Below are 13,421 nucleotides of genomic sequence, written 5' to 3' on the forward strand. Positions count from 1 at the left end.
AGGGTGTTTGCGTCCTCATTAGACAGTATGAATTGTTCTTTTTAGTCTCCCAGGATCAGGGCATAGAACTAATTGGCCAAGTTAATCACTTACATAACTCCTTTGCAGAAAAAGTACTTTCTCTTTAGTTAACATTTGTTTCCTTGTGTTTGGATTTCAGTCTTCTGTTTAGAATCAGTATCCTGCTTTAATGACCTAAAATTCAAGTACTATGTATAGGAGGTATAAAGAATTGTAAACTGATTAGTTTAACTAATGTCCTAGTCTACAGAGCCACGACACTGAAATCAATGATAGAATACATTGCAGCAGCATTCTTCTATAATTTTAGTAGAATTGTGGGCCCACTGATCAGAAATGTATATTTTCTGTGGCCATGGTATAATCTTTATTTAATACACTAAGTACAGTCATTAACATCTACAAGAATCTCAAGTGTCAGATAATCCAGCAGCAGGGTGACCTCTTCCACTCTCACAGTCCCAATGTGTTCTGCTTCACACTGAGTTTGGTTTGAGTCTCTCTGCGTTTTGGTCCAGTCTGGCGGATGCTGGAGCATGTCCTCTGTGTCTGTGGGTGTGTCACATGTCACTCGGGGCGGGTTGCGGGGCTGAGTGTTGTCCGTTGGCATGGCAACCTGCTGCCTTTCCAGCCTGTTGGTCCAGTGTGGAATGCGCAGGAAAAAAAGAGGAATGCGATGGGGATCGGTATGTTGCGTAGCCGCGGACGCAGTCTGCATGTGGGCTCCATTGTGACGCTGCGCATGGGGTGCTGTTTGGGTCAGCAGGCAGCATGGGCCTCCCCTTGTTCCACAAAGTGCCCTGTCAGTAACGGTTAGCCCTTCTCTCTCTTCCACCCCGCCTGGCTTTATAAAGGGCCACGAGCAGGTGGGTTGTCATGGAGACACACGTGCCCACATTTCCCTTCCTCCGTCCATCACGCATCGCAAGTAGGAGCTGCCGACAGAGAGCACTCAACACACACAGACACAAATAACACACACTGACAAACACACACTCTCACAGTAATACAGCTCAACTGGGAAATGACTGTTAGAAAGGCAGTTTCTTTTTATTGATTAAGAATGAAAAGATCCATGGTCAGATTATTTACATTGTGGAAACAGTAAAACAAGTTAATGACAACGAAAAGAACATTTTACAATCTTTAAATTAAATTGAAATTCAGTTAACTTAACATTATAATTGACCAAATATATATTTATATATAATAAGGAAGATTAATACCAGCAGAAATAGCAAAAATAACATTTGACTGAAAAGAAATTTCACTGATTCTACAATTTACCTTTGGCTTAGCCAATTTTAATATGTCCCTTTACATAAACATGTTGTATGTTGGAATTATTGTTAGACCAATAAATCTACCAGACTGATGTATAAGCTGATATTAGCATTGCAAATTAATCTGTATTGATGTATATGTAACCGTATATAACCGATTAGCATGAGGCGAGAGAGAGGCAGAAAGAACAGACAGTGCTGTCATCACTGGACACTGACAGATGTTATTTTACAATAGTAAAATGTCTTACTCTGTTGTCTTTGTTAGTAACAAATAAAACCCATATCTGACTGTTAGAAATAGTTAAATTGTAATAGTTAAAATTTGTAACAAGAACTCTAATTAACTTTAATTTAGAGCCACCCCAGGAAGAGTGCATTCAATAACTGTTTCGTACCATTTGGTCTTACAATGTTGGTGGATTACTGTGCCTTTGTCTTCAGTGAAAGGTTGAAAATAAGAGTCTGGTTTTGTCAGTGGTCAGAGAGCTCATTTCCTGGTTGATGTACGGTGTAAGGGAGCTTGATGATTGAGGGCTACAGAGCAGCTCTGAAGGTATTTCCTGTCTCTTTGTACAGACGAGATGAATGACCACCAGAACACCCTGTCCTACGTCCTCATCAATCCTCCTCCTGACACCATACTGGAGCTCAACGACATAGTGTAAGCACCAAAGCACTGGACCCAAAACCTCTCATTTGTTCCTTTAATCTCTACATTTGTAACAGCATTACAGCATTTGGGTATTTTAACAGCAGGATGTGGTTGTAAAACACAGCCATCAGCCTGAAAACATTAGCAGTGAGTCATTAAATACTATTTTGCTTTAGCAGCTAGTTTGCTAATTAGATAGATGAGTCTGCCTCCTGGTGCAGAGGTGGTTTATTATAGGAGCTAAAGTTAACATTATAAAATTTGTCAGTCGGTTTTGTAGCTCACATTTGAATCCAGATGTTCAAATTTGAAAGTAAACCCTGGCCTTCTTGGACACACACAGCTTCACACTGCCAGACCATGTTGATTTTATCTCTTCAGGTACATTATCCGATCCGACCCGCTGGCACACATGCCAGAGGACTCACAGGTGGGACAAGCCCGCAGCACCAGGAACCAGCAGGACTTCGGCACAGAAACGAGAGATGAGACTCACCTCTGAAACCCCCACAGTCCCGGACACCCTGACCCTTAACCTCTAAGCTCCGCCCGGGCTGACGGACCTTGCTTGTCTCACGCAGGTGAAGCCATGCCTCGGGCCAAGAACAGCCATCCATAGTGAATGTGCATTAAGTGTCTCTCAGCCTCTGACCAGAAACAATCGACATTTTAGAAGATGACCCTGAGAAACCTGCTGTTTCTCCACTGAGCTGCTACAGGAGGATGCATGAAGAGTGCCTCATCATCAACCCCCTTAACACACCTATACACATCACCGTCACAAACTCATCTGAACCCAAGAACCGGACACTGAAAACGGCTCTCTCCTCCCGACCGAAGGACAGAGGTTTGATCGCTGCTGTGAGAGGTCTGTGAACAGTATAGCAGAGTAAATCATTTCACTCAGCATGATTTGTTCGGGGTGTAGTTGCCCCTGTGCCAGGACTCAGGCTGACTTCTTATATGCCTGTTTCTACTTACACTTACAAAACAACAATTTCAGGGCAACTACACCCCCCTCCACCTCCTTACAGCCACATTTTCTAAAGAAATAGGTAAGTGTTCAGAGTTTCTATCTATTCAAGCATTTATCGTGTGCACTTTTCTTAATTTATTACAGATGTTTTGTTTTCTTACTGTTTGTATTCTCTTATCAGAGGATTCATTTTCTTTATAAGCACAATTTTTTTATGACAAACTGTTATCTGTGAATATACTTAAGCTGTGGTGGCACTTTTATCAGCCATATTAGCTTTTTTTTTTTTTTTTTTTCTGTTTTTGGAGTGACTTTTTTTTTTTTTTTTTTTTGTGGTAACCACTGGAGTAAATATTGCTAATTTATTTCAGAATTTGTGTGTCCCAAATCATGTCAGCTCTACTGTAATGTGCCATTTTGTTTATACTATTACATTATATTATACATATATTTCAATGGTTTAGACATCATGTGCCATCCTGCACCTACTTTATGATAAAGTTGGTTTTTTTTTATAGCCTGATTGATACATCATACAATGCAATTTTGAAAAGCCAAAATAATAACAGTAAATTGGGGATAAATTCATACAATGCTCATTTGTAGCAGGCTATTTCTACAGTCAAAACTTAATTAAATGATAATAATAGAATGGCCCAGGACACACACTGCTTCATTTAATGTTTATCATAGTTTAATGTAGTTAATTGTTGTTCTAGTTTTCCAAGTGTTATAAGCTGCACTTATATATTTGAGTCTTATTTTCTGTAGTTAAACTTTGTGTTTTTCTTTATTTCTGTTTGTAGATATTTAGAGCTGATACATTTACTTGTCACAAGTTTAATTTAAAACTTGACATCACTCTCATACCTCTGGGCTAAATACAGAATGAAGCTGAAGTGTAAAAATGCCAGTTTGAGGGTTTGTGCTGTGGCTACATCATCACTGGGATCAGTGACTCCCTCAAGTTTTTTATGTCATTGTGAGGTGGTTATTGTATGCAACCCCTCCCCACCCAAAAAAAACAAAACAAACACACAACTTGGTGTTTTCAGCTTCTGTATGTTGTTGGTTGATATTTACTATGCTGGCATGAGAGTGGTATCAATGTTCCTAACTCTCACAAAGAAAACATATATTTCAAACGATCCAATATTACTTTAAGGTGTTCTTATTGGACATATCTGTTACGACATATACTGGCAGATGTACTGAACTGTTTTAATGCAGATGTCAATGTAAGTATCAGCCTCAAACTCCAGTATCCACCAGCCTCTGTCTGGTGTTTCCTTTCTTTTTTTTTCTTTTTTACTTGAATTCATTTGCTGTTAATGGGAATAATCCGTTTAGTGTGATTCTCCAGTTTTATAACTCTGCACGAGCTGCAGTTTGACTGGTAGCAGAACAGTTTTGCACAGATCCTGACAGGCACAGTGAAGTCTGTTCCTTTCCTTTTTCCAAATTCATTTGGAAAGTACTTGAGTGTAAAATGAAGTGCTCTCTCTTCCAAACTGTACAGGCCATGATTGTGTATAAGTGTCGGTGCACAGTATTTCATGTTCATTTCTCTGCTGTATGTTTAGTTTGATCACTGTAAATAGTAACTTTATATATTGTTTTCCATTTTGTTCTTTTGTTTCAGTCTCTTGTGTGTGATAAAAAGTGAAAGAGGACTTGAACTAACTTTGCACTAAGCTCTGTGGGGATGTATAGAGCATAACAGCATGACCCTTTAATCTGAATCAGTACATGGTAGACAATATTCAGCTATTTCTGTAAAGATGTGCAGTAACGTCACACATTTCATTGATTTGATTTAAATTGCATATGTCTGTAAAGCTTACTTTGTCATTTTTATTTTACATGTGTCAACAAAATATCAAGTGATAAGTAATCTACAATAGAGCTGCCAATTTCGTTTAAATGATCAGTATAACATTTTTCATGTTTAACCTTATGTATTAGCAAAGCATCACAGTGAAATGTACTGATAGTGGTGTCAGTTTACAGGGCAGGAGAGCTGAGGAGTGAAAACGTGAGCGACTGCGATGGAAGGTACAATCTGTGTGCAGATCCATTCTCTTAACGTCTTCCTGGGTCCTCACTTCTGACAACCTTAACACTCCACACAGAATACTCTGTCCATACCTACAAATACCACAAGGGGCATGTAAACATGCATGTTTTGATATACGAGCTTGCCAAGAACATTTTGTACATTTAGCAGGACATATAATGTGATGTCTTGTTGCTAGAGAAACCCATAACCAAGTCAGCTGCTTGCGAGTTGGAGCCATTATTTGATACTGTGTATTTATATGAATGGAACATGCATGATGTCTGTGTTCTCAAAAGCCTATTTATTATGTTTACCACCACTTTCTGGTTTTAAGTTATTGTCAAAAAGGGATTAATCCATTTTGTACTGTTTCTAATGAGAAGTGAGTGTACTTCTCCACATATAAAATATGAACAAATAAATGCTGCATGCAGCCAGATCTAATGGAAGAAAATATGCTTTTATTTCATCTGACATCTTCAAATCATACCACAGTTCATTTACACTTTTCATTTTAATCAGGGTGCTATTCTTTATCTACCACTAAAGCAACTGTTTCACATTTTGGGAAATATTATTTGCTTTCTTTTTGAGAGTACCTGCGCCACTCAGGTATCATGATTTAAATACTACTTCAGGTGGATAGTGTGCTACTAGATCCTTTCTTTGAGAAAATACCGCACCAGAGTATAAGTCGCGTTGAGCAAAAACATATATGTCACATTTCTAATTATACTAATTGTAGTTTAAATTAGTCTATAAAGATTGTAGGCATATCAACAAGCAGAAGTGCACGACCAAATTCATTCATGTGTCAAGTAACGTTAAACAAAATAAACAACTGCAGCCTGACAAGCGTCATTCATCAAAAAGCTTCAGCACAATGACCACAAGAGGGAGTGCTAGCCTTAACTCAACTTTTAGTCAAATTCTAGACTGTTGTACGACATTTCCCCGCATATTTTCATTTAAAGGTTTGTCTACTTCGCTTTAGCCAAATAACCAGAAGAAAACAGACCGGGCTACTCTGCCTCTGATTGGCTGGTGCGGGAGCGCTCAGGAGACGTGTGGACGGATCCCGCAAGAGGACAAACTACTCTTTGGAGGGAAATCGTATGGAACCCCAAATGAAGCCTGGCAGCTACACTTTAGAAAAAAGCCGCAAAAAAAAAAAAAGAAAAAAACCGCAACCCGCGACTATCGAAATTCGTAAGTAACTTTACGGGAAAAAAGCCCAAAGTCGCTTATAATAAGCGGACTTGGCAACGAGGGCTGTGCCTGACTGTCCACCCTAGTCCCCTATATAGGCCCCTATGTGTGTGTATATACGGGCAGAATAGACCGTCATGCATTGCGTGGATGAAAAAATGGGATGAAAAAATGGGGGACACGCCCAAAAGTTATACATGTAGATTCAAGATTGTTGCTGAAGATTCTGAACAGATGGTTAGGTTATACATTTTAAGAAAACATTTAGAGTGATATAAATTAATTTTTATCAATAAATTATTAAAATAATACTTAAAATTAGTTTGAAACAGGAAGTGACGTCTACGTGCGCCGGCGGCCCGTATTAGGTCATAATCGGCGACAGAAAAAAAAGTAGTGGGTGAGTTTTCGAAAGTGTTAAATAATTCAGTCCGCTATAGAGTTCACTGTGTAGTGCTGAATTAAAGAGTGACTGAGAAGTTAGGGTGGATATTCTTCATTCGTTCACAGCGTATGTCTGAATGTCGACAACCATTGACGGTGTATACGAGGGTGCTTATAAAACGTGACGTCACTATGACGTTACGCACGAGATTGACGCAAATTCAGTCGCCATTTCCGGCCGTTGTAGACGTTGCCATGTTGCGCTTGTGGAGCCGGAAGTACCATATTTGAACAGTAAAGCAAGGCCAGAGAACGTCCCCACGGCGACCACTGAGCCAATCAGCAGCGAGCTTGTTTAACGTAACGGAGACAGCGGCTACAGCTACGACGGTTACAATCTGATCTGACATTAGCCATAAGACTCAGCCTGAGGATAAATATCAATATCTGTTATACATAATCAATTCTACGTCGACAATCTGTGTATGGTAAAGCAACGAGGCGACGTGGTTTAAAGGAGGCACGTGATTGGTTAGATATTTATCTTAATATCTTATGTTACGGAGCAAATACTGACATAAAAAAATAGGAATATTAAGAGCGTGTTCAAACAAAGACGAAGAAGTCACAATGATCACTGTGGCAACAATAGTGACTTGGAAATTGGCGCTGATATTTGAATGGAAATCAATGGGAGCCAGAGCTTGTTGGAGCCAGCGGCTTCCTCCACTGCTCTGTCCAGACTTTATTACCTGCAGCTTGAAATCTGCAGTGTAGCTGTTTCCTTTGCGCAGCATTTAACTTGTGTTAAAGTTAGGAGTTAGAGTTTAGCATGAACATAATCGTTTTTATCGTCAACTGAGCCCAGAGTGCCGCGTAAAGCTGGTGACGACTCGAAAAAATGACTGTAAATATGCACATAAACGTCGCTTCCTTGTATAAGTCGCAGGACAAGCCAGAGGAGTAAAAAAAAATGCGACTTATATTCCGGAAAATACGGTACTTCATCCACCACTTCCTCATTCAAAGGCAGATAAACAATGATGGAGCAGTTGCACAGAGATGCCTTCAACATACTGAATCTTTGAACCGAACAAACTGGCAGCAGAGAAGAAAACAAAATAACACAACTTTGTAAAAACACTCAATTGCAATTCAAAGTCTGACATTCAAAACGCTACATAAGTAAAAGTATAAAGGTATTATCAGGAAAAATAAAAGCTAACTGAAGTAGCTGATAAAAAGGTGCCACAATAAAACTACAAAACTCGCTGTGATGTATGTGATGTACAGATTTCCTCAGCTAATGTGCCTCTTTCCTAACGCTTGTCCACGTGTATCTGCTTCCACCTCTCCCGGGTCCAGCGGCCATTGTTCTGTACAACTTCGTGCAGCAGGTCCATGAAGGCGAACTCGTTACCCGACAGGAGCGTCTCATCGTCAGGCGAGGCGCCACCAGAGGGCCCCTTGGAGCCAGTGCTCCCTGTGGCCGGCTTTGGCTCATTTCTCTGTTCTGCCTTGTTGCTGCTCTTTTTGATGGATTTGTTTGCAGGTTCCAGGTCTGGATTATCACCAGGTTTTTTCTGATTCAGCGTTTTGGTTTCACTCTCAGTAGCTGGGTCATGGATCACTTCCTCCTGTATCTCCTCTTGGGTTTGAGCCTCACTGACAGAAGTGGTCTTCTTCTTTGGTTTTGAAGACTGAGTGTGTTTCGTTGCAGGAGAAGCATTCGTTGGAGCAGGTTGCAAATCTTCTGTTTGATTTCTCTGGATTTCGTCTTCCATTTGGCCCTGAGCAGGTCCACAGGGATGCTCCACTTTGTTCACGCTCTTCTTCGCTTCATTCAAGAACTTGAGACGTTCATTTTCTGCCCAAACCGTGAAGACATCAGTCCTCCTCTCCTCTCCCTCCTGCATTTTACACCTTGCCTGCCACTGAGTTGCAGTCGGAGGCCAGGTGGAGATCCTGGCCATAAAAGTAAGTGATCTGTGACCTGATGTGTCACTGGAGTGTTTGTTGAGCTCATCAGGGTTTGTACCAATGCTCAGATAAGGTACGGTCTCAGTGTTGACTGTACCACAGTGGGGGTTTTCATCTCCATTTCTACCATCACCTTGTTTTTCTTGTTTCTCCATGATGGCGTTAGTGTTTGAGAGACTTTCTGCTCCTTCAGTTCCATGTGCCAGTCTTTGTTTTCCTTCAGCTTGGATTTCTGTGCCTTCTGATTGACCTTGCGTCTCTTTCTGAAAAGTAACATCATCTTTCACACAAACAGGAGATGTCAAAAGAACAGCATTAGCTGATTTAGCTCTGACTCCAGTAAAATGCCTCCTCCAAGCCATCTCTGGGTGTCTCTCCTCAGAGTGTCCATGACTCCATCCACCGTCTTCTTCCATCATGTTTCCTTCTTCTTTTGGACGTGCAGGTATCACAGTTTTGTTTTGGTGTTTCCTTCTGTGCAGCACCACCAGGAAGCACACCACAAACAACAGCACACAGAGGGCAGCTGCACAGGAGCACATTGTCAGAAATATTATTCTTATTCCTCTGATAATAGTCTCAGCGCAGTATTTATCAAACTGAAGTTAGCTGAGGAAAAATGAAACCTACCTATCACAACAACGAGTGTGGAGACAGTATTTGTCTCTGACGGTGGTTCTGAGTTCACACAGGTTTCTACAACCAACAACAGATGATGAAATTCTAATATAGTGTCAATTTTTACTTTTTGTATTTTAGATTTTCCAATATCAATATACCAAAATTAATCCAACATACCAGTGACTCCAGTATGTGTTATGCTGCCAGTAGGTTTGGGGTGAACAAAGGTTTCTGTCCTCGATGGTGGTGATGGAGGTGAAGTCAAATAAGTCACTAGAGAGAACAGCAAAATGCTCAAAAACCTCCAAAGCCACAGTTTAGTAAACACATTAATGGTAACATTTCAAAAGTCTCATAACTAATTCAGGGTTTCATTTATCATGGTGCATGATCTGGGTCAAAATGTTCAGGATGACTCAAGTGTGGGCAGTTCATCTAAATGTAGTTTTCAGTGTATTTATGTTTAATTAGAAGTATAATAATTTAAATGAAATCAACCATTAAAGACAAGTCTGCCATATCAAATATATACTGTACATTTTGATTTTTAAAAATCACTTTGAATCTACTAATGGAGGCCATGAGATGAGGCTGAAAGCTCCAGTGAGTGGAGCTTGTTGCTACATGTCTGTCAAACTTTCTTTCTAAGGTCAATAATCAATCTTCAAGATTTAAAAGCATAAGTTGAAAATTTTGCAGGAAAAGTCATAGTGTTAATACCAATAACAGAAAGATTAATAGTGATTTTAATTGTGAAATAATTCAAAAGAATGAAAATATTACGACATTGTTATTAAAACCTCAGTTTTCCCATAACAGGAGCCATAAACCTTTGTTTCATGTTCCACATTTGAGGAAAACTGGATGAAATTTAGGGGGAATTGTTCTTTTTTTTACATAAAACTGCAGAAGTGGAAAATCCATTCAGTACAATAGAAGGTAAAAACTAAATTTGGCTTTGTGGCCTCACAGTTGAGAAATATAGCATGTCCCTATAATGACCACATGGTGGTGCTATTCACACAAAACTATTCTTTCCATGACCTAACCCTCAGTGCATTTAACTAAAATGTGTTTGCTATTTGCTATTTGTGTGATTTTTGTAATACCCTGCTAACTTTAAATGCCATTTTATAAGTTTATATGATGAGAAATCAGTTTTCTCAGCTACTCTCAGGGAAAAATAAATCTGAGGTTTCAAGAACAAAGTTGAAATATTTTAAGAAAAGGTCAGTTCTTAAGAGAAAGGAGACAATGATTTAGAGAACATGTGGAGTAAGTTGTGTCAAACGAGAAATGTGGCTGATCAGAAATGATTGAATATATAAACATCATCAGAAGTGTAATTATATTAAAATGAAACTGATTTACTTGGGGTGGGGGCATATGAGGGGGGTTGCAGGGACACAGTTTCCTCTAGAAAGATGAGACGGAGATCAAAATATAAGTTCAGGATATTTTGGCGTTTTTTTGTTTTCTCTGATTTTTTCTGTCACAACAGTCAGATTGTGTCGGTAACAAATTGGAATATGAACATTGACGAGAAGAAGCGTAAGTACCCGCTGTTAAAATGACTGCTGTGGGTTTGGTCTCTGAAGTTGGTTGTTGAAGAGTTGCTAAAGAAAACAACAGAGACACTGAGCACAAATTTAGCAAAACCTTTAGCTCTACAGAATTTCCAGTAGAAGAACCACATGTACCAGTGAGTGAAGTGAGTGTTAAGGGTGCGTCAGTGGCTTTGGGGAGGACGGAGGTTTCTGTCTGTGATGCTGGCCGTGATAGAAGAGTTGTCACAACTTTTGCTAGAGGGAGCAACAGAGATACTGAGCACAAATGATCAAACATAGGGATGAATCTAATCTAACGACGGAGGATTTTGGATCATGTTAGGTCCCGTATTTTCCAGACATTTTGTGGAAGAAGAACCAGACATACCTGAGGATGTAGAGCTGGTTGTGAGTCCATCAGTGGGGTTGGGGTGGAGAGTCCCCGATGGTGGTCTTGGTGTAGGCGGTGTCACACACACAGTCACATTCCACACAGGTCGACCCCTCAGCGATGGCGGATTCTCACAGGTCACCTCTGTCTCTCTGTCCAGCACAAATCTGCTCCATAGATCTGAGAAGAGAAGCTGCTTTAGGTTTCTACATGTCCTTTACACACACAGGACTTGTTGGTCTCATGTTTCACAAACCTTTTAGGGAGGCAACAAAGTCTTCAGTTTCACACAAACAGTTCCAGGGGTTCCCATGTAGTCTGATCTTGGGGGAGCTGAGAGACCTGAAGACCTCAGGTGAGACCCAAACCATTCTGTTCTCAGACAAATCCAACTCAGCCAAGTTGGTCTGGGATCTGAAACTATTCTGACCAATGCTTCTGATCCTGTTCTTATTCAGACTCAGCTTTGTGAGGCTACTGAGCCCTTTCAGCATCAACTCGTTCAAATCTTCAATGTGGTTGTCTGTGAGGATGAGCTCAGTGAGGACACCACGCTGGCCAAACCACTTTGGGTTAATCTGTGTCACACGATTTGCCTGTAAACTGAGAGTTGTGAGGTTCTGGAAAGAAATGAAGGCCCCTTCAGCGATTCGTGTGACACCGGCGCTATCGATCCTGAGCCTGGTCACAGAGGAGAGGTTGTTGCTGCGAAACACCGTAGAGTTGATCTCTCCCATGTTATTCAGATGGATCAACAAGGTCGAATAGCCAGGGCTGAAATCTAAAAGAATCAGTTATTGCATAGAAAGCCTGGGATTAAAGAAGCTAAACACACAGCAGCTGAATTCACACTGGAAGCTACAGGAACTGGTCTGGTGATGCATGAAATATTATTATTTCAAAGTCCTGTTTTTGCTGCCCTTTGCTGGTAAGGTTGTGCTGTGGGAGATCATAACGTTGGACTTTTTGATGACCACAATCAGGAGGGATTTTTAAGTATCAATGTACAAATGCTTTCTTTTATCAGTTACATAACACACAGCACAGCTTTTATGATGCACTAAACTCCAGGATGAATTAGGACTTTTAGACTCAGTAACTTTTTTAAAAACGCTGTGGTAAACAAGGAATCTAATATCAAAATCAACATTCAATTAAATATCAGTGTATGTCTTTTAAAGGCCCACACAGCTGACTGCTAAAAAATTGAAGTCAAACCAGTTTCTCACAGGAAGGGATGTCCCTGCAGATCAAAATATGTCCTTCTCCAACACAAGACTGGCCGGTCTGCACGTTCACCAGGAGCAACGTGACAGCAGCAACAACTGTGGAGACAGAGGAATGACAGCATATGATATCGTGATGATGTTACAAACACACAGATGCCTCGTTAGCAAGGTCTCCTACATTAACCTCACTGTCACCAACCGCCTGTCCACACACAGAAAGCTGCAGGGTCCGACGTAAAGCCTGTGCTGACCAGACATCTGCAGTTTTCATAAGATTTTCAATCTCTCTTTGGAAAGTGTCAGTTCCAGCCTGACTCAAGACAGCCACCACAATTCCTACCTCTAAACCTCATGTATTAGTAAAACGAGTGATTAAAGGCCCATAGCTTCACCACCAGTGGTCTCCCCTGTCTTTGTTCCTCACCAGTTCACATAGACGTACAGCAAATAGGTCAACGATGGTGCCATCTCAATCGCTTTGCTCCATCTGGAGCAACCAGGGACTTTGATAAGAAGGCTGTTTGTTGACTACAGCTCTGCTTTTAACACAATCAGTCCAAGCATTCTTATGGTCAAACTCACCGTTCTGGAGTTCCCCTGCCACATAGAACTGGATTCTAGTCTTTTTTTTTTTTTTTTTTTTTTTTTTTTAAATTGACCTGTTCAGGTTGGCACCAGTATGCAGACCCTCTTCAAAAAAGCTCTTTGGACCTTCAGTTATTTTCTACAGACAGTATGAGCATGAAATATGTGAACTGACCTGTTGTGGTGACCATTGCTATCACAGCAGGATGCAGGTGTACAAGTTGGACTCCAGCTGAAGTGAGTTTACCAAGTATGAAGGTCTTGTGATGAGCTGAACCAGCAGGTGTGAAAAAGCAACACTGTTGTCATGGCAGATCAGAGTTTGCCATGGTTATGAGCACAGGCGTTAAGGCCGGGCAGAGGCCGCTGTTCCAGTTGGCTGGTGGAGTGAGAGGCAATTTGCACCAGGGAGGCCTGAAGATGTTTTGACTACCTAAGTTGTTTAAAGTAGAAACCATGTGGCATGTTGGATTCTTTGATT

The 13,421-nt window shown here is 40.6% G+C and overlaps 2 protein-coding genes across 4 annotated transcripts in view; one reads left to right on the top strand and one right to left on the bottom strand.

Moving 5' to 3' along the window:
- kcnt1b (potassium sodium-activated channel subfamily T member 1b) overlaps positions 1-3,203 on the top strand; it is a 52,626-nt gene extending 49,423 nt beyond the window's left edge. The window contains exons 31-32 of the mRNA XM_026321488.1: positions 1,884-1,968; positions 2,341-3,203. Of these exons, the coding sequence (XP_026177273.1) occupies positions 1,884-1,968; positions 2,341-2,461 (206 nt within the window). The 3' untranslated portion in view covers positions 2,462-3,203. The remainder of the gene's footprint in view (positions 1-1,883; positions 1,969-2,340) is intronic.
- A 2,286-nt stretch (positions 3,204-5,489) lies between these two features.
- Positions 5,490-13,335, bottom strand: LOC113138349 (uncharacterized). Of its 3 annotated transcripts, XM_026320685.1 has the most exons (10): positions 13,116-13,333; positions 12,356-12,451; positions 11,383-11,907; positions 11,124-11,306; positions 10,889-10,990; positions 10,748-10,804; positions 10,560-10,604; positions 9,366-9,461; positions 9,198-9,263; positions 5,490-9,093 (listed from the first exon to the last, which is right to left on the bottom strand). In XM_026320685.1, the coding sequence occupies exons 1-10, from the start codon at positions 13,129-13,131 to the stop codon at positions 7,907-7,909; spliced, it is 2,373 nt and encodes a 790-aa protein (XP_026176470.1). In that variant the 5' UTR covers positions 13,132-13,333; the 3' UTR covers positions 5,490-7,906. The 3 variants fall into 3 exon arrangements, with proteins under 3 accessions (XP_026176470.1, XP_026176468.1, XP_026176471.1); XM_026320683.2 differs by having other exon boundaries at positions 10,748-10,990; positions 13,116-13,335; XM_026320686.1 differs by lacking the exons at positions 10,560-10,604; positions 10,748-10,804; positions 10,889-10,990 and having other exon boundaries at positions 13,116-13,327.
- Positions 13,336-13,421: the final 86 nt, after the last annotated feature.

Source organism: Mastacembelus armatus, chromosome 9 (assembly GCF_900324485.2).
Source record: "Mastacembelus armatus chromosome 9, fMasArm1.2, whole genome shotgun sequence".
Classification (NCBI taxonomy): Eukaryota; Metazoa; Chordata; class Actinopteri; order Synbranchiformes; family Mastacembelidae; genus Mastacembelus; species Mastacembelus armatus.

Coding starts and splice junctions, on each gene's coding strand:
- LOC113138349 (XM_026320683.2), bottom strand. Junction 9,462..10,559: donor CTCATATGCCCCCACCCCAA/GTAAATCAGTTT, acceptor TGTTCTCTCTAG/TGACTTATTTGACTTCACCT. Junction 9,264..9,365: donor AACACATACTGGAGTCACTG/GTATGTTGGATT, acceptor TGTTGGTTGTAG/AAACCTGTGTGAACTCAGAA.